Source organism: Anabrus simplex, chromosome 8, assembly GCF_040414725.1.
Source record: "Anabrus simplex isolate iqAnaSimp1 chromosome 8, ASM4041472v1, whole genome shotgun sequence".
NCBI lineage: Eukaryota > Metazoa > Arthropoda > Insecta > Orthoptera > Tettigoniidae > Anabrus > Anabrus simplex.
The window spans coordinates 203125348-203148608 of record NC_090272.1 but is presented as its reverse complement, the minus strand read 5'-3'; the positions used below and the strand labels follow the sequence as shown (position 1 = coordinate 203148608).

Below are 23261 nucleotides of genomic sequence, written 5' to 3'. Positions count from 1 at the left end.
CAGTGGTTCGCTTAATTTCAGTCGGAGAGTAAATGCTGCGTGTAATGCTGGATCAGTCAGTGGACAGCGACGACGGAGTGCTGTCAGTGTTGTGCATGTGTACCGACAGCGAGCGTGGGACAGTGAACAAAGACCGCCATGATTGTGCGGACTGTGTACCACATACAAAATTATAAGACTGTGTAACTGTGGTAGTTTACAGAAATTGCAATTGTGAACTGCCCTAGAGTCTAGTGACAGTTCTGGAAGAGTATGTATTGTTATTATTTTAGTTTGTAAGTGATAGAGTAAATAACTAGCATGACTGAACAGAGAGAGAGAGAGAGAGAGAGAGAGAGAGCACAGATTAGTGTAATTGTGTGCTAGCAATATTATTAGTGAGTTAATACAATTTAGAGTAAATGCCATCAGTTGTGTATTTATTTACCTGCCTGCCTACACGTTAGTGCATATTAAAAATGAAAATAATTTTTATGTAGAGATATGCATAACTTACCCTTTTCTGTAAGTCGATTATCTGCATTATCTGGTCTAAGGGAAAGTCTGAACTCAGCCCTGCTTGTGAACATGCGATATGGCTCATTTGTTCCTTGGGTAGTGAGATCGTCAATTAACACACCAATATAGCCTTCTGTGCGGTTTATTAGGAAATTAGGTTTACCTTGGACCTGAAAAATTACAAAAAAATATATAACTGAGTTGGACTGCATATTATTTAAACTCCTCCATGTACTCAACCAGTGGTTCATCAACTCTCACTCTCCTCCAAATCCAAAAGTACTAGGTCTGTGAGGCTAGGCAAGTCTCTCCTATTCATGAATTTCATGATCCTTCTCTTTATCTCTCCATTCACAATCCACCTTCACCATAACAGCATGCAAACAGTTCATAATCTATGCTGTTTCATAAATACTGTCACCCTTGGCCTGAAAGCTGATATACATACCTTTTTGTAACTTCAATAAATCACTCATGGAAACAACAAATGACAGACGTCTTTAATACTGCTGTGGGGTTTTTAGGATCCTTAGAACTAAAATGACTACTCAGACAGGTAGCAAATTTTACTAACAAATAAATCTATTAAAACTACTGCAATAGATATATAATTATTACAAGTGCACTAGACTTCAAGTTTTGCATACTCACTAACTTGACAGCACTCTGGCATGTCGAATTACTGCACTACAACAGGGCCTCCAACAATGTGGTTTTGTACCCAGAATAGTTCACTCCATGACATGCATGAACTCAACGTCCCAAAGGATCTGCCCGAAGTCATCGTTTGCAAGCTGTTCCCTTTTCAGGGTGATGTGAACCTAGCTCAGATGTCCATTATACCCGCCTGCCCTGCAACCACGGACAGTGAGTGGGCACTATCGCGGGCACAGGGCATCTGTGTTGCAGTGTTTCCATCCCTGTTCGTGTTCGGCAGTGAAGTTATATTCCTGCAGGCATTGCACCCACCGAGTTGTCTGACCATTCAGATTTATGAAGTTCAGGAGCCATATCAAGGCAGAATGATAAGGTGTGTAGAAGGAACTGCTATTTATACAGGTATTTGTGAAAGTGATCCAGTGTCTTCATGATGGCCAGTAGTTCACGGCAGGTCATGCAGTAGTTCCTCTCAGTCTTGGAAAACGTCTTGCTTTAGTTCGCAATCACCTTTTCCTGTCAGTTCTGGATTTGTGACAGCACCCCACCAATATCCATATTGCTGGTATTGGTGTCAATGACAACTTCTCAATCATCTTGGGATAACCCAAGATAGGTGCCACCAGGCGAGTTGGCCGTGCGGTTAGGGGCGCATGGCTGTGAGCTTGCATCCAGGAGATAGTGGGTTTGAATCCCACTGTTGGCAGCCCTGAAGATGGTTTCCCGTGGTTTCAGATTTTCACACCAGCCAAATACTGGGGCTGTACCTTAATTAAGGCCTACTAGGCCTATCCTATCATCTCCGTAAGACCTATCTGTAATACCAATATAATGGTCCGTTATTGGACATTATAAATTTTCCAGCTAACTCATTCCTGGTTGCCAGCATTTCACCCCCGTGTGCAGTTGGTACGTCGGTGCGACGTCAAGCCACTAGCAAAAAAGATAGGTGCTGAGCACAGGGACTCCTTGTGTGACTGCAATGCGGTCTTTGCCTCCCATTACCACTGGAGTGGCCTATTTTCTTCAACAAGCTGTGCAAGTGGTTTTAAGGTGTTGCTAAGAGCAGTAATGTACCTCTGGTAGTACGTGTACAAGCTGAGAAAACTCTTCAAGTCCTCCATGTCTTTTGGCACAGGTCAATCTCTAACAGCTCTTCACTTTTCTGGGTTAATGGCAACTCCCTCCGGTGAACACAATATGACCTAGGTAGTGTACCTCCTGCTGAAATATCTGTCACTTACAGGGGTTCAGCTCAGCTTCAGGTAAGCACCTCTTAGTCCCTGGAACACTGTCTGGAGGTTTCCCAGGTGCTATGGCAAGATGTATCCGATCATGATGATATGATCTAGGTATACCAGGCTGGTATCATGCATGAGCCCTCTTAGCATAAATTATCAGATGCTCAAAAGTCGCAGGCGCACTACACAGGTCAAAAGACATAACAGGGAATCGCCATAACCCCTGGCTCACAGAGAATGCGATCTTCTCCTTGTCTTCTGCTTGCAGCACCACTTGCCAATATTCAAAATTCAGGTCTGGGATAAGTGTCATGCATTCAGGGAAACAGAAAACAGGCCTTTTCGGTTAAAGCATTCAGCTTTTGATAACTGATGCAAGGTGGACCTTGCCATTCTTCTTCACCAGTAATACAGTCCAACTCGTTGGCTGAATGGTCAGCGTACTGGCCTTAGGTTCAGAGGCTCCCGGGTTCGATTCCCGGCCGGGATGGGGATTTTAACCTTCATTGGTTAATTCCAATGGCCCGGGAGCTGGGTGTTTGTGCTGTCCCCAACATCCCTGCAACTCACACACCACACATAACACTATCCTCCACCACATTAACACGCAGTTACCTACACATGGCAGATGCCACCCACCCTCATCTGAGGGTCTGCCTTACAAGGGCTGCACTCAGCTAGAAATAGCCACACAAAATTATTACCAGTAATACAGGGGAAGGTAACAGATTGTTGGATTCTTTTGATCACCCCAAGCTGTTTCATGTCACTCAGCATCTGGACAATCTCTGTTTTCTCAGAAACAAAAACCCAATGGGGTTGCTGATGGACAAAGATTGCAAAACCAGTGTTAATGTGATTGAACGTCCTGCTGGTCCTCCCAAAGGCACCCGTTGTAATTGTGAAGATACCCCAATCAGCCACTCCAGTTCCTAAAATTATTACAAGTGATGAATCTCATGCTTGGTTCCGTACTGACTTAACAATTTTTAATGAAATTCTTTAGAAGAACTCATTTGCATTGGTCTACCTGTTCAAAACCATGTTGATACAAGCCACTTAAAACTATCTGCGTACAACACATCCCACTACCAACCACCACACAAACACGCAATAGTGATTATATCCCTCCACGTAGGGTTGGAGTCACGAAGGGTGTCCAGCCGTAAAACTAAGCTTAATGCACAACAGTGCCGACCCTGGATGCTTGGGAAAAGACCAGGAAAGAACTATATCTGGGAGTGCCAGCTTGTTATTGATTTCAGTTCTGTGAAGATGGAATGAAACTACAGGCCTTCTGAAACTTTTCAACTACATTACAATTGACTACCCTGTACTTTTCATGGTTTTCTGTTGTAAATTTATGCCTTGTTTCAGCTGGGTTATTTCTAAATTGAGACAATGTCTTTACAAATAAAAAAGTCTTACACTGTCCTCCTTTCCAATACAATTTGTAAAGTGATAGCCATCAATACAGAAGAGATTTATAAAGAGAATGTCATTTCAACCTCAAAGGATACGATCAAGCTGTGCTCCTGGCTGACTAATGAGATATCTAACGAAAGAAGAAAATATACATTTTAGCACTGAAATAGAAATTTAAAAAAAGCATTTATAAGCACGAACAAATGCTTTTTATTTGTCAAATTCGGCATAAAGCAGATTTTAAACTTTATTCCACACCTGTAACAGTTACGAGAACAAATATGCATTTAAGAAATATCCTCAGCTAACTTATTACTTAGTTCTGCCAGACAGTTTTGAATATTTTTGCTTCATTTGTTCAATACACTTTTTTAGAAAATATCCACCAAACAAACATACTATATTACAACTGATAGTGTATCTCTAAGAACACATTCCAGCTCCATTGGCTGATTGGTCAGCATCTTCACCCTTTGTCCTCAGGGTTCTGAGTTCAATCCCTGAACAGATCGATGAATTTTTATCACCGTATTTACTTGTCTATAACGCCCACATCACCTCTCCACCTCCGCAGTTTTCAACTCAAAAATAGCAGAGGGTAAAATAGGTGAAAATTTCACATAATATAGGTTAGGTTGGCATGGTTTAAAACCAGAAAAGGGAACATCTATTGTCTTTAAAACAATACATGAAATAGTTATTTAAATATATAATCTATTTATGGAAAAAATGCGATATTAGCACATTTAAACCATTCTTCATCAGGGCCCTTGTGCATTACCACAGGATAACGGTCACATGACTAAATGCTGCGTCACAGTCACACAGCGCCATGGGGAGTTCAAGGCTGCTCAGCGTTGCTATGCCGTCATGTGGGCAACTGCTTGAAATACAAAATATTTACTTCTTATACAGGTTTTTATGTCCACATTTCTGTATTTCCCTTTCTTCACACCATGAAATGAACTAGATGTTTTCTTTGTTCCAAATAATTTGTCTCTCTGGATATGCCAATAACGAATAGTACATGGCTGCAATTTGTATTTAAGACTCGCCACTCACACTCTATTCTCTGCAGCATATTCTAACACATTCAACTTGAAGAATGCTGTAAAACTTGTCCTCCTACCAATTTTCACTCCCGTTTGTGTACTGGACACTTCCTAATTACACACTACACACACGGCGGCATGGAGCTCGGAGCTAAATGGGCAATGAGATATCTCAGGTAGGAGGATAGAGGAGCCGAGGTCAATGCAAGTGTGGGTTTAACTGTTAGCTGCAGCCTGGTCACTAGAAAAATGTTTGCAACTATTCCCCCTCCCCCATTCCTTTTTCTCTGATTAATTTTTCCTCGATAATAGTCTGAAATTAAAGGGCATGTTATGAACATATGGCAAAATGGCGGCCGGTGTAGTGTGAGTGTATAGGTGAGGGCATGTTATACGTGGGTAAATACAGTATATGGTTAATTTGCTTGGCATGAGGACTGGGTGTAAGTGTTGTCTCAACATTCCTGCAACTAATATACTACACTAACACATAGTTTCTATAAACTGCATATGCTGCCCACCCTGCACCAGGCTAGCAATAGCAACACAAAATTACTATTATTATTATTATTATTATTATTATTATCATCATCATCGTCATAATTTTTTTAATTTGTTATGCCGAACTAAAGAGCACGTGCAAACTTATTTCGCACAACGTTTCTTCTTGTCTTCCCAAAATCTCTTCATCCTTATTATTATTATTATTATTATTATTATTATTATTATTATTATTATTATACTTTTACAATCTGGGTCGTGTACCTCCAAATATGTTTCCGTAATGCAAAGGAAGATTTTAAAAATATTCAATTTACCACCGAATATTTAACATAAAGTGCATTTTTAATTTTAAAAATTATGGGAAAGCAGACAAATCGAGTAACCAAATTCAAGTAAGCCTCTAAACATTTTCATGTTTTTTTATTTCTCATCAGAAGCATGCTAATACATGAACTAACCTTTGCTGCAGCATTGATGCCTGCCACAATGCCCTGCGCTGCAGCTTCTTCATAACCAGTGGTACCATTTATTTGTCCAGCAAAAAACAAACCAGCAACTCGAAGAGTTTCCAGAGTTGGATTTAACTCCCTTGGATCAACAAAGTCGTACTCCACTCCATATCCTAAAGAAAAAGAAAACAGTGAATACTAATTGTCTCTTACTTGTAAACTATTCCATACAATACCATGTTTCATTTATCAAATTCCTTATTATCTGACAAAAATAGATGATGGACGTGTGAGATGAAATGGAGAATTACTGCTAACCTCTAGAGATCAATAGGACATGTTCAGTATTAAATCAAGACAACATGTACATATGAACTGCAATATAAAATCAACATATTTGATGTTATTTAAAAAAGATCAATTAGCATACAGTATAAATTAAATGTTCAGGTAAGAAACAAAGAGCAAAAAGTATATACCATATTGGCCAGAATACAAGACTGTTTTTTTCATTAAAATACACTTATAAAAACAGTAGCCATCTTACATGTGCAGCGTAACATTTAAAAAGACTCATTTTCATGAAGGTTGATTGGCATCTTTCCCCGAGCTAAAGGTGACCAATATGCCAATATTTCTCGAGCTTTGATGGGTTCTTTGTTAGCGAAGGATACACAAGGTCTATCATTATCAGTAATAATATCTGTGAGAAATCTTGATCAGGTATGTGAAAAAATGTCAAATTTTTGTCACATGTCTACTCATCAACTCCTCCTCCTTTCATCCTCCACTGACAACAGCTGCAGCTAAAAATTCTGGAATTACGAGTTTCTTTTATGTGCCCTCTATCCATGGAAGCTTATAGGGTAGGTTGCTGTTCTCCATCTGTTTTCTATGTCTACAGTACATAAATCAAATTATAATTTTGTCAATTCACTTCAAATTTTAGCTTCATACTTTGCATTTATTTAAATAAATGATACTAGACTATGTGCAAGCAATGTCTGAAAATTGTTGCAGCCATGTCCACACATGTGGGGAGGACAAAGTGGACTATGTCAAGACAGTGTTTTGTCACCACTGTTATTCATGATGGTCACGAATGAAATTGTGAAGAAGACATAGGTAAAATATGGACACATGAAGCTGAAGGTAATGTTAACAGATAATATTGTGGAGATTATTGAAAATGATGGAATTAAAATCAGCATGAAAAGCAATAAGACAATGGTGTTCACTAGAGGAGAACGAGGGAAAGGAATTATACAACTACAGGGATAAACCCTTGAAATTGAGAAGAGCTTCAAGTACTTGGGAAGCAAACTGATGCAGGATTCAGGGCCGGACATGGAGATCATGGAGGGAAATGCATTCAACCAGAGTGTGAGAAACCTGGTGTGGAGGAAGGAAGTACCAATAAAGTGCAAAAAAGGTGATGCATAAGATGCACTACTGCCCAATGCTGACATATGCAGTGGAGATCTGGACAATGACAGAAGGAACAAAATCCAAGCCAGTGAAGTGAAGTTTTCAGAAAGTATGACAGGAAAGACATGAAAGGACAGAGTACAAAATGAGGATGTCAGGAAGGAAATAGGAATGGAAAAGCTTTATGGCAGAATGGAGAGGGATAATCTTAGATGGTGACCCAGATAGCAGGAGGGGGGGCAAGAGGGAGACCTACACTAAGGGAGTTGAAAACGATCAAGAACAGGATAATTAGATGAAAACTGGACCGGAACGCAGTTAAGGAGGAACAATGGTGGTTGGATAGAGGAAGATGGAAAGGTGTCAAACATCCCAACCCACCACGAGGTGGATGAGAGAAATGGATGATGATTAATATAACTTTAGCCTCATATTTGGTATATATCTCAGTTTACGGATACAAAAGTTGACGAAAACAGGTTCAGTTTAATTTTTGTCTATCTCAATCAATATGATGGGAAAACAAAATGACACAATTTCTAGAAACTCGGGTACCAAAGTCCAGAAGTATCCAGAAAGTACTATTAGTGGTGTAGCAATATTACACATGAAAAGAATGGATCTCCACAGTAATCCTCAAGCATATTTCGACAGAGTGTTGTTGGGAAGAGACCAAGAGGAAGACCTCATGATGTTTGGAAGAAGCAGTTTTTCAAGAACCTTAAAATTAGATATGAACTGGCATTGCATATATAAAGAACGTCTGTGGACGGACAAAATAAATTGGACCTAGCTTGCTGGAGCAAAGAAATGATGATGATGATTTATTTATTTATGTCGGAAGTACAAAATATGGAAAATAAAACATTAAAAAAAAAGCATGACACAAGTACACGAATATGTGTTCATCAAGCGACTTCTAACAGTTCCCGCCCAAAACTTTGCCACTTCGAGAGCACTTGAATTAGCTTGAGTCAAATCACTCACTGTACATCTGGATGGGCACAACGGACAACATAAGAGATGTTTCGCCACAATCACATAGAACTGTCTTGGCTGGAAAATGCCACTTACTGTATATAAGTTGTCCCTTGTTCTTGCAACTTCAGCTCGCAGTCTGTTCAGAGATTTCCAGATTAGCCAGTTCTCTGTATGGCCAGGAGGCAGAGATTCCTTCGGTTCCATCCATTCAGAAAAATGACTATTTCTCTCCTTCCACCTGGCAACTCGCGCTTTAGCAATTGTTCCTGGTAATGGCTGGGTAGTTGTTAGGAAGCTCTTTCTCGATTTTAATCTCCTTTCAGTAGGTTGATATCCGTAAAATGGGTGTGAGGTCATAGTAGATGATTTTCTCCTTTCATTGCTGGCAGCCACTTCTCTTGTGATATCAGCTGGAGCAATCCCATCCAGATAGTTCACTTTACTGATGGGAGTTGACGTGATGATGGACAATTTTACATACATGAATTATAATAATAGAGATATTCATGAATTTAGTGCTAAATCGACTAATGTGAAACATCGCTGGCCTACTAAGTCCTGAGCCCAGAAAACTAATCAACATAACATGGCACATTCTGTTGTCAATTGAGATAAGCTTGCTACAGATACATAGCAAGTATTTTAAAAAATAATTACAGGCCTCATGCTATAAACTTTCTTGAATATTAAAATATAGAATATATTTCAAATGTAAAAATATACAACTGAAAAGCAAACCTGGTCGTATGATCTGCACTTTCTCTAAACCACGTATTTTCTGTACTAGCTGAACTTGAAGCTCTTCTGGAAGTGTGCAAGACAGTCCATTAGGATACACAACAGTGCTGTCCAGACCTTCTGGTTCCAACCAAATCTGATGAGTTTTGCTACCAAACCTGGAAGTAAAGAATACAGCACCATGCTTAACTTCATCCACACTTCACAAACCTATGACACTAAAACTGAGTGATGTTTTGTTTTATGTCAAACGATGTTCTTATTTACAAAAATAATGAACATTTTTCTCATTAAAACATGTAAGTCAACTGATGGGTGTTATATTTTTGTTGCAAAATCAGGTCAACCAAGTAGAAACTGGAATGAATCATGATTTCAGTCTTAAATACATGTGAGTAAACATAGCTTTTCCCTCTAAATTTTGACCTGCTCATTGATGCAAGGCCCATTTATTCACTGTGCATAAGTGGCATAAGATTTAGCATTTGAGAATGGAGAGGTTCAAGTCTCATATGTCTTCTCCCTTGAAGCATAGCAGATGAGGACAGCCAGCAGGGTAGGCTGACATTCCTCAGTCATTTACTTGATTTCCTGACCCAATTTAGACTACACTAGTGCAGTGGTCACCATTATTCAGTTGCACACATGTTAAATAAGTGGGTTTTTTTTTCTGTCGTATAAGTGCTGACTAAATAATTTTATTGTTTTGGAAGTATAGACAATTCTAATAATTTTGTTGACTATTTATTAAAAGCACAGTTTTTTGACCCAACTTACAACAAAAATGTATGAATTAAAAAGTAAAAGGCCAAACTAAATTCATAACTGACATAAACAATTAACATTGGTACTAACTGAATTTCCAGAGTGAAGAAATTTAAATACCTAGGTGAAAGGAAAGGTAATGAAAAATCCATAATGCTAAGAATTCAGAAGATGGAAACTGCTTTTCAACTAACAAACACTATTTACAACAAAGATGCCTCTCCTGGAACAGTAAGATTCAACATTATACAACAGTGATTAAACCAGAGGCACTATATACTTCAGAAATCCTCAATTTGCAATAAAAAGGATTAAATATTAAGGAACAAAAAATTATGAGAAAAATCTTAGGGCCAAGAATTAAAAATGGAATTCATTACCCTAAACCTAATTGTGAAAACTATCAACGTCTTTCCAAAATCACACATACAATGTGACTGCAACAAATCCAATTTATAGGGCATTTACGAATTAACTCTATCAGACTTTCCTATAAAATTTACAAATTTCTGCAAAACAAGGTAGGAGAAGAGAGTAAAATTCAGGGCAGTGAGATGAAGTTCCTGAAGAGTATGGTAGGGAAGACAAGGCGAGACAGAGTAAGAAATATTTTGAGGTCAGAAAAGAAATAGAGATAGAAAAACTGAGTGATAGGATGGAGAAGAATAAATTGAGATGGTTTGGATAAGGATGGAGGAGGGAAGGATACCAAAACAAGTGCTGAAGGCTAAGACAGAGGGAATGAGGGCAAGAGGGAGGCCCAGAGCAAGATGGATAGATGCTGTCAAAAACAGTATATGAAAAAGAAGACTGGAATGGGGTACAATTATTGCAGAAGAGTGGTGGAAGGAGAGGCAACAGTGAAGAAGTACCATCAACACCCCGACCTGGCAGGAGCTGGACAAGGGAAAATGATGATGATGATGATGATGATGATGATGATGATGATGATGATGGCTACAAGACCAAAGTGGTGTAAGCTGATGGAGAAAGAGGTTACTGAACTAGGATTACCAAATCAACTACATCGGAAATAAATCAGAAATAGAGTCCAATCACAGGGATTCAAGAAAAAAATAACAAACATACACAAGGTAAATGGCCAGAGGAACGGAAATTCGCACATTTCTTACAAATGAATAGCTACTGGGCAAGAAGGAAGACCAAAAAGACATGGATTCCTCGTGGTCCTAGGTGACCCATTCGCAAATCAAGGTCATGCGCCGAACAAATCCTGAACCTCAAAACCATCATCACTTACAAAAACCTAAGCGCCTCACCCTACGTGGCAACATTTGTTGACTTTCAGAAGGCCTACGATTCAGTAGATAGAGAGTCACTCTTCCAGGCACTTGCTGAACTGGGACTAGATAAGAAAACCTTGAATCTAGTGAAAGCAACTCTTACCAACACTACAGCCAGAATCAAATTCAGACGGGAACTGTCCCAGAGATTTGAGATCAAAACAGGTGTTAGACAAGGGGATGGCCTATCTCCAATCCTCTTTAATTGCCTACTTGAAAAAGTCATTCGTGAGTGGACGAAAATGCTAAAGGATGACTCTGGATTGAGAATTGGCTACAAGAAAGACAAGTTAACAGTCAACTGTTTAGCCTTCGCAGACGACCTTACACTCCTGGCATCCAGTGTGGAGGAACCTATCCATCAACTATCCTCTCTCGACCACATAGCAGCTAAAGTTAGGGCTGAAGATCGCCATCAACAAAACACAGTTTATCACCAACATCAAAGATGCACCCAAATCAATCCCACTGGGGGACAAAACAGTACAAAGGACTAACTCCTTCAAATACCTAGGAGAATGGATAACCCCAAACATGAATGAAGATCAGGCCATGAACAGCAGATGCATCAAATTCGAAAATGCCTACCACCTATGTAAGAGTATGTACAAATCCAAATCCCTCTCCCTTAACCTCAAAATTAGGCATTACACTGAGACCGTCAGTACTATACGCCTCAGAATGCCCAAACATGGTAAGAAAAGGGCAACTTAGAAAACTGGAGCTGAAGGAAAGGAAGATCCTGAGAAAAATCATGGGCTCTATTAAAGAAGAAGGCAAGTACAGAATCAGGCACAACAACGAACTGTACCAACAATTGGAGAGCATTACAACATCTATGAGGAAGAGGAGATTGAACTTCTGTGGTCATGTCATGAGAATGGACAATTAGAGGCTCACCTCCAGAATCTTCCACACCATCTCTAGAGGGAAAGCGAGTAATGCCAAGTGCACAAGACTCGTCAGAAAAGACCTTCAAGAATTGGACATTGCTCCCAGTGAAATTTATGACAGGAATAGGTACAGAACGTTGATCAGAACATCAAACTCTCTCCAGTCACTAACAGAAAAAACAGTACGTCCGGGAGGAGGTGTGAAATGGACTCTGAAGTGAAAAGACATTCACATTGCAAGAATGAAGGAGTACTGGTCAAAGAAGAAAGCTGCTGGAGATAAGAACCACGTGGTCCATAGCAGGCCCAAACGGAACTTAAAAAAAAGAAGAAGTCAACTCCTAAACGTAACTGTCATGCTTGAAAAGAGCCAAAAGTGAACATTTCAAACATTCTGGCATGAAAAATGTATTGGTTACCCAGCAGTCATACCCATAACAAATTGTTCTGCCTTATACGTTAATTGTTTGGTGGCAAAAGAGTGGAGTGCTGAAAGAATATCAAGGGTGAAAAATACTGAAAGGAAAGCATACAAATATAAAGCATCTAAAGGACATATTCATAATGGAGAATCCTTCCAAATAAGGAGTACAGATACATGAACTGGGCGTGCTTCATCTGAAACTACTTGACTATATAGGATTAAACATAATGAAAATGTGTGACTATTGCAAAATATCAGGGCACCTAGTACAAGCTGTAGCTTTTCTGGGTAAAGAAGAACTAGCTTTCAGGGGGGCATGGAGAAGGGTTGGAGTCTAACAAGAAGGGAAAGTTTTAGAATTTAGACCATTTTATGAAAGACCTCTTATTTTCTCTTTCCAGTTTCAAATGAACATCATCAGACAGTCGGAATGAACTGATTGAAATTATAACATCGGATCTAAATGAAGGGATTCAGCGTGAAATTAAGGAAAAGTACTTTATATCTAACCAAGTGAACGATACGGTGGACGTTTCATGCAGGAATCAGCTAAGTATCATATTCTGATAGAGCAGAGGACAGAAGTCAAACCGAATTTCAATTAGTAACACTTACTGAGTATTAAACTACTGAAATACAAATTGTCTATGTGGTTAAGTAAAAAATTTCAAACTCGCTCTCCTTAAATCCAGTCTGTCCAGACAATACTGTCACGCTATGCCACTAGTGCATAGTTTGTCCACTGTACACTGCCTACTGGGACTGGGAACGAAAAAGAAACTTATGCATTCGCACCAAGCATTATCTATGTCTCCATCTATAATACACCCCACTTCCCCTCCCTTCCCTTCCCTGAAGCACAACAAATACGAGTTTGTCAATTTGAAGTAAGAAAGTAACTTCATTTTCTCTCAAATAAAAATTTTCTCCGCCAAACTGATTGTGCCATCGTTCTTAATATAACACGAAAAGCATACCTGATTTTTTTGATGGTATAATTAACACTTTCAACATGAGCGACGTATGTAGATGGTAATGTTCCGTGGCGGACGAGGGTCTAGTGCTTATGTAGTTCATTAAAAAAAAAAAAAACAGGTAGCAGCACATCATTAGAAACTAATTCTATTATGATACTAAGTTGGTACTACTGAGGCAGCTTCATAGCCGCATGGTCTTGCGTGGCCGATGACTAGAGCTAATTTCCACAATTAATGTATGTTTTTCATTTGTCAATGATTAGTATGAATGTTGTGTTTCATAAATGTATCATGGTGCGTGCGAATACGTAATGCTTCATGTTTTTAATATGCATTGTGAAAATGAAAAAAAAATGAAAGTAGAAAAAAAAGGTTTTTAAAAATTTAATTATAAAATTAGTGGTTTTGCTCCCATTTTGAAAAACAACCTATGTATGCATAGCTCAAATGTTTCTGAGTCCAAAATAGGTTTGTGATTGTAAGTAAGGTTAACAGTTACTTTGTATAAAAATGTTCAGTCCACAGTGTAAGATCTAACTTCACCTACTCAGTCTTCAATGTGATAAGATACACCCTATTTAATGGCGGCCAGGTTTATTTTCCCCCCATTTTTGTATGCTTTTAATGACGGCCAGGTCTATTTCCCCCCCCCATTTTTGTATGATTTAAAATGGGACCAGCAGGGGCAGTGGTAGTGATGAATACTGTTTGAAGAGGAAGCAAAAGTAGACAACCATCCTCTCGTAACCCTACTCAGATGAAAGAGAAGGGCTATGAAGGGCATTAAAATGAGGTCTCTCGAGGTCTCACAAACCTAATACCATTGGGGTCAGAAGAAAACAAGAGCTGACCAAAGGAGGGCAGATAGGAAATACAGAAGTGAGGAACCTGACTAGAAGAGGATCCTAGTGGAAGTATAATTGGACCCCAAATGGTTTAGGAAGGGAAAATTAAAGACTTCCTAGGCTGTCTAGTTTGGGAGAGATCAACAGCGGAGGTTTGCTGGAGATGAGAAACCATCATATGCAAGTTACCTGATCACTTTCGACTCGATAGATGGGCAGTAACGAGGACCTTGCACTTCTTCAGTAACGTGCCTGTTCACATGAAGATTGTTCAGGATGATTTTGTTTACCTCTGAAGTTGTGTATGTAAGGTGGCAGGACAGCTGATCTTCTGGCTGGAACAAAATTGAGACAGGAAAAAAGTTATTATTCACAGCTTCAACCACCATAGCATGATAGTGACAATTAATTATTTTATTGAACAATCTTCCTGCAACAGCTGCAGGTTACCCAAGGGCAAAGAGTTCCTGAATAACAATAATAGATACAGGTGAATGGAGTAGTCCTATATGAGATAGCATCAAGTTACATAAGAATAGGCAAGGGAGTAGATAACTATAGTGAGGTGCATCTATGAATGAACCAATTTGAGCTTTAGAAACATGATCTCATTTTTGTAATATATCAACAAAATCAAATTCTTCCAATGTGGTAAACTATCCAGGACAATCAGATGGGCAATTACTTTTGAAGAATGCATTATGAATCACCATGATTTACAAATATGATTTGGATGAAGTGAAATTTTGTGGTCTGTGCACAGTCCTATTTATCTCTTTTCCAGATTTTGTTACCTGAATTCCCTGCACCTGTTCGATACCCTGTTAGGCCGTACGCTTGACATACCTGAACATTGAAGCACTACATACAACAGATCGCTCACAGCCACTGCCATGTGCAGGCAGAATGAACTATCCAATGAAATTAGGAACATTACCTCTAAAGCAAAATTCAAAGCCTCTTGTCAACGTCATCTTATAAACACTTCCAGTTTAACTTGAGTGTGAATGGGATGCATGAATGAGGAAGTTTTAGGTTATATTCAGATTCGTAAAGGGCCCAATAAAGTAGGATTTTTTGACTTACCTCAACTGTTTGCTGCCGTTATAGCTTTTAAACTTATGTTTAGGTTAGAGCACTTAGGGACTTTTAAAATTTTAATTTAGGTCTTTTATTATTATTAGTAGTATTATTTTCATATGGAACCTGTTGGCTCATGCTGTGATTTTATGATTAGCCTTTCACGTCTTCCATATGACTTTCATATTTTTCCGTGGACACTCTTTCTTTCTTTCTTTCTTTCTTTCTTTCTTTCTTTCTTCAGTCCACTTCGTTCCTGGTCTCCTTGGAACTTCAATCTCTGGCTGTACTATCCATCTGTTTACTTTCTTACAGAACAAATTACTATCTAATATCCCTGATGTATTTATCTGGGCTTTGTACAGGTCCTTTTTGATTTCTTGGATCCATGGTAGACTCTTCAATTTTCTGCTGTATGTCACGATCTTGTGTGTAAGCCTTTTGTTGGGAGTCTTTGAACGTGTCCATAATATGTTAATCTCAGTTTTCTAATATCTGCTGCCAGGTTGGACAATTTCTCTGTTGCTTTACAGGATTTCAGTCTGTATCCGTTTTCACTTGCCCCAACACAGATAGGCCTTATGGTGATGATGGGATAAGAAAGGCCTAGGAATGGGAAGGAAGCAGCCATGGCCTTAATGAAGGCATAACCTGGTGTGAAAATGGGAAACCATGGAAACCCATCTTCAGGGCTGCTAACAGTGGGGCTCGAACCCACTATCTCCCAGATGCAAGATCACAGCTGTGCACCCCTAACTGCTAGGCCAACTCGCCCGGTTGAATGGGCCAAATTGGGTTTTGATCTTTGTCCATATTGTTGCATATTCTTCCATTTACCCCTTTTCTTTCCTTCTACCACAGGGCACCTCTCTTATCAGAGATTTTTCCTGAAGATCACGGACCTTCTTCAGGATCTGTCCCACAGCCTGTCTGTTTTCTAAGTCTGTCACTCCACTTCTTTTTTCTCAGTCTCTGTCAGCCAGAATGGACTATCTTGTTTCGCCAGGTGGTTGGTTAGTCTCTTCAAAGACAAGCTTGCCACATGGCTACAGAAAGGTAAGCTCTTTTTTCCAGCACAGTCAGAGTGTATCTCAGCTTTAAAGACCGGCCTCATGGGTAAATGGTTAGCGTGCTGGCCTTTAGCCACAGGGGTCCCGGGTTCGATTTCTGGCAGGGTTGGGAATTTTAACGTTAATTGGTTAATTTTGCTGGCACGGCGGCTGGGTGTATATGTCGTCTTCATTATCATTTCATCCTCATCACAAAGTGCAGGTCGTCTACGGGGGGTCAAATCAAAAGACCTGCATCTGGCGAGCCGAACTTGTCCTTGGACACTCCCGGCACTAAAAGCCATACGCCATTTCATTTCATTTTCAGCTTTAAATATTGTGTTGATAGGGTGACAGTAACTCGTGGGAATCACTGCAAATACCTAGAGATTACCATAAGGAATATTTCTTCATTGGGGTTATCACATAAATGGGATTGTAAATAAAAGTTATAGATCTCTTCAAGCAGTTATTTATGAGGATATGTATAGTAACGGCGATTGGGAATTAGAAGTGGGGGTGCACAGAAATTTATAGAAAACAAACAAGTACAGGGAGCCTGGGGAATATAGTGGGGGGTAGAAATCAAAACTGAAACAAAATAGCAGCAAAATGGTAAGTTTTTTACGCTCTCTGAGAGAATTTTGTAGAAGTAAAGGTTGACAGTTTACCGACTTAAATTTGGCAGTAATAGTTTTTGAGATTTTTATTCAATACTATACAGTAAAACTTTCAACAAAGAAACAATTGAGGAGTGTCTGTTCGAAAGGTGCTATTTCCACTGTCAAAAAATAAATCAGTATTTCATCCACATATTATTGTTTGCCATGAGGAATCCAGAGCAGAAAGATGTCCACATATTATTGTTTGCCATGAGGAATCCAGAGCAGAAAGATGTAATTCCTCAAAAGTTGTGCCAAACACGATCATGGGGACTTTCTATGTTAAGATATGCAAAAAATAGTTAAAGCCTTCATGGAGTTTCTTTTTTTCATAAGCTTCCCAACAATATTCCTGAGGGTTGTGCAGGTGATTTATGATAATTAGCATGGATCCTTTAATGGTGAAATTGGGAATGTCCACACTTAAAATAATTTACTATAAATTTTGAAATTGTTTCTCTAGCACCAACAAAAATGATATGGCTTGTTTCTTTGCATCGACTTCTCCTGGCTGACTGACATCTAATGGTGGAAAGCAATACACATGCGAGATCCTTTTCTCGGCTGATAGCAATTATGTATGTTCTCCAGTTGTTTTCAGCATCAGGAATACATGATACCACTCCATGTACCTCATAACCTTTATGGGAGAATGCTACCACAACTCTACATCTTATTCTACGGTGTCTACAATTCCTAAACAAGTCTCCTCATGGACATGAACCAAGAACTTATGTAAAGGAACATAAACATTTCAAAACCATGCTTTATACAGATACTCCTGATGGTAAAATTCTTGGTAAGAGATAAGACTCACGAGAAGATAATTGCATTCATTATTTTGCAACTTCAAAACTGCAATGACATAAGGCAAACAGCGGTTAAAAAAGAAATGTGGTAACAGAAACAAGGAATTACTTTATGATACAGATAGATACTTCACTTCTGTTCATGACAACAACAATACTGCAAATGGATAGAGAGATAAACTAGAACTACACAATATGCTATATACCTTAATCCAGACAGACTCATTCATAAAGGAAAATGGAATGGGTGGAGAGTCACCATCCTGCACATCACATACACTGTAGTCAATTGTTCGGCCATCTATTCGTGGTGGTGTGCCTGAAAAATAAACAAAATATAAGGTGAAGTTGCGATATAAATAGATTCAATTTTATAGGGTAGATCATGGGAGACTACTAGCAAAAATGAGTGCAATTGGACTAGACAAAAGAGTGACTGAATGGGTGGCTACATTTCTAGAAAATACTCGTAGAACTCAAAGAATTAGAGTAGGCAAAACTTTATCTGACCATGTAATAATTAAGAGCAGAATTCTTCAAGGCAGTATTATTGGAGCTTTATGTTTTCCTATATACGTAAATGATGTGAGTAAAGAAGTGGAATCAGAGATAAGGCTTTTCGCAGATGATGTTATTCTGTACAGAGTAATAAATGAATTACAAGATTGTGAGCAAATGAAAAATTACCTCGATAATGTTGTGAGATGGACAGTAGGCAATTGTATAATGATAAACAGGGTTAAAAGTCAGGTTGTGAGTTTCACAAATAGGAAAAGTCTTCTCAGTTTTAATTAATGCACTGATGGGGTGAAAGTTCCTTTCGGGAATCATTGTAACTACCTAGGTGTTAGTATAAGGAAAGATCTTCCTTGGGATAATAACATGAATATGATTGTAAATAAAGGATACAGATCTCTGCACATGGTTATGAGGGTATTTAGGGGTTGTAGTAAGGATGTAAAGGAGAGGGCACATACTGTAAGTCTTTGGTAAGAACCCCAACTAGAGTATGGTTCCAGTGTATGGGACCCTCACCAGGATTACTCGATTCAAGAAATGGAAAAAACCCAAAGAAAAGCAGCTCTATTTGGGTGATTTCCGACAAAAGAATCACATTACAAAAATGTTGCAAAGTTTGGACTGGGAAGACTTGGGAGAAAGAAGACGAGCTGCTCATCGAAGTGGTATGTTCCGAGCTGTCAATGGAGAAATGACGTGGAATGAGATTAGTAGACGAATAAGTTTGAATGGTGTCTTTAAAAGTAGGAAAGATCACAATATGAAGGTACAGTTGGAATTCAAGAGGACAAATTGGGGCAAATATTTATACGAAGGGGAGTTAGGGATTGGAATAACTTACGAAGGGAGATGTTCAATAAATTTCCAATTTCTTTGCAATCATTTAAGAAAAGGCTAGGAAAACAACAGATAGGGAAACTGCCACCTGGGCAACTGCCCTAAATGCAGATCAGTAGTGAAAGATTTCGTTTTTGAAAGGAAGGAACTTACATGTATGGATGGTGACATGGAGCTGAAGAGATTAAGTTCTGCTAGTAAGAGAAACAGAACCCAAAGCACAGGCATTTATTTTGCTTGAAATAGACTAATATGTGCACTAAAGAGGCATTATACAATTAAAAGAAAATTTCTCTAAAGTCTAGATATTATGTATGGATGAATGAAATATAAGGGGCAGTCAAATGAAAACTGAACACCCGCTACAACGTGACCGTGGAATGGTTTTATTAAAATGTAATTACCAAAAGCATGAATACATTTGTCCCACTGGGAGATGAGACAGTCAATTCCAGTTTTGTAGGAAGAGAATCCACAACTGCACCCACTCTTGCACATCCTCATCCGGATGAAACCGACGTCCACAAATGTCTTTCTTCCTCCGTGATTCGTGGTTTTCCTGGATACAGCCATCAATTCCATATGATAAAAATCACCTTTGGCCTGTATTGCAAAATTACAATTAAAATATGGGATTTTTATCCACCTTATTGAATACACGAAGTTGTTAACTCTAAAATTAACTCATAGATAGTTTTAAACCTTGGACATGTTTCAATCCTTTGGATCATCATCAGTACATAAAAATGTTATAAAAGAATTAAAATATAAAGACATTTGTGTGAAATTTTTTTGCAAGACTTATGTTTTCTTGTTGCAATCTTCTTTTGTGGAAAAGTTCTTGCTAGGTTTTCGTGATTACTGTATATGTAAATAGTGTTACTGTATAAAGATCTTAGTTTTTGTAGATAAATAATAGAATTTTGTTGCATATTATGTGCCTGTTGGTCTTAATATAGTTCAATCAGACCAAGGTTGATGTTGTGGATATTAATCTTCTAAGGGCTATAAAATCGTGGTTCCGTGGAATGGAACCTATAAGAAGGAGAAAATTTATTAGAAGTCATGGCAAATTTCTTTTCCCCAAAAGAAGATTGCAATGAGAAAACTTAACTCTTAAAAGAAACTTTTTCACACAAATGTCTTTATATTTTAATTGTTTTATAACATTTTTCTGTACTGATGATGATCCCAAGGATCAAAACATATCTATGTTTTAAACTATCTAGAGTTAACAATATTGTTTATCGAATAAGGTGAATAAAAATCTCATATTTTAATTGTAAGGCCATCAATCCGTCTTTCATATCAGGAGAAATGGCTCGATGGGCCTTTCCTGAGTGCAGTGATGTGCGTCCTTCTCGGAACCTCCTATGCCACTCGTCATGGACATGCAGTGTTCGCCATACACAGCAGACATGCGACGATGAGTTTCGCGTACTCCAGCATCCTCAGCCACTAGAAAGCAAACCACACTTCTCTGCTCTTCTTTGCTTGCCTCCATTTCTACAGCTGGACGGACAAACTAGACCAGTCTGTGCACCCACGAAGATATAACCCAACAACTGCGTGCATCTGTGAGTTGTCACTATGCAGTTTTCCTATCACAGAGATGGCAGAATCATTACGTAACAACAGTGCTGCCACCTTTTGTGAGGAATGTGTGTTATGATGGGTGTTCGGTTTTCATTTGACTGCCCCTTATAAAAGTGAGTAAGTCTTCCTTTAGATTGAATGATTTCATCCATGATATGCCAACCCCTGAAAATGATTTCAATGTCCTGTTTTACTATACCAAATGGCAGAGATACAAATCCTTCTATGGTGGAATTCCTAATTTACTTTTTTTTACATTATTTTCTAGTGGTATAACATCTCACTAACATACTGAAGGTTTATGACAATGCAATAATGGGAAAGGGCTTGGACTGGGAATGTAGCAGTCATGGTGTGAAAATGGTAAACCACAAAAAACCATCTTCATGATGCCAATGGTTTCTAATTAATTTTCTGTACATGCACCACGAGAAATATTTTACCTGCCAACATCTATGATATGGAGTGTTGAAAGGATTTTTTCCACCTTTCAAAAATCTGACTACCACAGGTAACTTTGAACCCACGATCTTGGGATCTGGTGGCCAACACTCTACCAGTGGTCCAATTAAGACACCAATAAAATTATCACTGCAGTTATCCTAAGTACAATGACAGCCCGCCTACCGCTGGTGGCCAGGGTCGTTAAAGCATCAAGTTTATATGATCTGACACCGTAGTTAGCCAGTTTGAATCCAGTTTGTCGAAAAAAAATTTGCCTTCAGAATATTGGCCAGCAGGGTAGAAGAGCTGGTAGTATTCAATTTCTAATCACTAGATTGTGTACCAAAAGCAATTCCAAACTTCTCTGCAGTGTTCATATGGAGTGAGAGCTTACGACACCGTTGTTGATGGTAATTTGTCCGTTGGATGGTGACGCTAAGATTTGAGAAGACCCTTGCTATTTGACAGGAGCAGGCTATGTGCAGGCACCGACTTTCACCTTCTCCCTTCCTACAATCATATATCACTCATCCATCTCATCTCATTAACTCCTCTGAGAAGGCTAACGCCAGGAAGGTCATCAGCTTGTAATTATCATCATTAATTATTATCATCCTCAGTACTACAGTAATACAAGAATATCAGGATTGACAATTCCTGACAAGATTTTCAATAGTAAGTTTTGCTAAAATATACTCCTACATTTCCAGAACAGCCAACTGTTTATATAGTATTTTGTGAGTCTATCTCATTATTAAAAAAACCCTGAAATAACTCCTGAATTGTCTCTAAGCAACAATAAATCTCCATGCATTAATAGGTACTTAGCAAAAGATAGAAGAAAATATAATTACATACCTGTTTTAAGGCGACCCATTCTAAAACCAAGTCTTTCCAAAGTATTTGCTAAACCAATTGCTGGTGCATCACCAATCCTGCCAGCAGGTCGCACTTCTAAGCCTATGTTTATTTGACCTTTGAGAAATGTCCCAGTCGTAAGTATCACTGTTTTACCAAGCACAACAGAACCATTACCTAGAAAAATGTAGAGAACATTATTTATTAATAAGCAATGTTAATATAAAAATCTGCAGATCTACATTTTTACATGAGGGCTGGCAGTAGCCTACTCCTGTTAAGAGGAATCAAAGGATTTAGCTACCTAATCTAATCAAAACCAAGAACTGTAAATGAATTTCACATGCAATGATTGAGGGGGAAGTAAGGTCTTCCTTCCAAAATCAGTTTATTTCAGAGCAATTTCATCAAGGTCATAGGCCCTACAACTAAAGGAGAAAGGTCAGGCTGAGTGGCTCAGACGGTTGAGGCGCTGGTCTTCTGACCCCAAGTTGGCAGGTTCTGTCCTCACTCAGTCCGGTGGTATTTGAAGGTGCTCAAATACATCAGCCTCGTGTTGGTAGATTTATTGGCACGAAAAATAATTCCTGTGGGACAAAATTTTGGCACCTTGGCATCTCCGAAACGAGTCAAAGTAGTTAGTGGGAGGTAAAAAGAATAACTATTATTATTATTATTATTGTGAAAAGAAAAGGAGAAATTTCAATCTCTTAAGGAAAGATTGCATCAGGTAGAAAGTGGGAAGGGCTATAAATGGCAGGAACAAAGACAGACATCTGAGACATCACAAACATAGTTTACTATCAAGTTTGGAAGAGAACTAGAATTGAACAAGGACAGTTAAAAAAGGAAAAGTGACAGTATATGTAATTCATGTTGCAGTTCTGTTTCTGGTAGTTTAAAAATTTTTTTTTTTTTTTTGCTAGGGGGCTTTACGTCGCACCGACACAGATAGGTCTTATGGCGACGGTGGGATAGGAAAGGCCTAGGAGTTGGAAGGAAGCGGCCGTGGCCTTAATTAAGGTACAGCCCCAGCATTTGCCTGGTGTGAAAATGGGAAACCACGGAAAACCATTTTCAGGGCTGCCGATAGTGGGATTCGAACCTACTATCTCCCGGATGCAAGCTCACAGCCGCGCGCCTCTACGCGCACGGCCAACTCGCCCGGTCTGGTAGTTTAAAATATATGCTCCTGATCATGTATAAGAGTCTTGTTTTGATTAATA

General features: G+C 38.9%; 1 protein-coding gene across 1 annotated transcript in view; it reads right to left on the bottom strand.

Annotated features, from left to right (window-relative positions):
• LOC136878693 (protein MTO1 homolog, mitochondrial) overlaps positions 1-23261 on the bottom strand; it is a 64492-nt gene that overhangs the window by 23696 nt on the left and 17535 nt on the right. The window contains exons 4-9 of the mRNA XM_067152116.2: positions 22036-22212; positions 17988-18100; positions 14371-14516; positions 8974-9131; positions 5836-5999; positions 497-668 (exon numbers count right to left, since the gene is read on the bottom strand). Of these exons, the coding sequence (XP_067008217.2) occupies positions 497-668; positions 5836-5999; positions 8974-9131; positions 14371-14516; positions 17988-18100; positions 22036-22212 (930 nt within the window). The remainder of the gene's footprint in view (positions 1-496; positions 669-5835; positions 6000-8973; positions 9132-14370; positions 14517-17987; positions 18101-22035; positions 22213-23261) is intronic.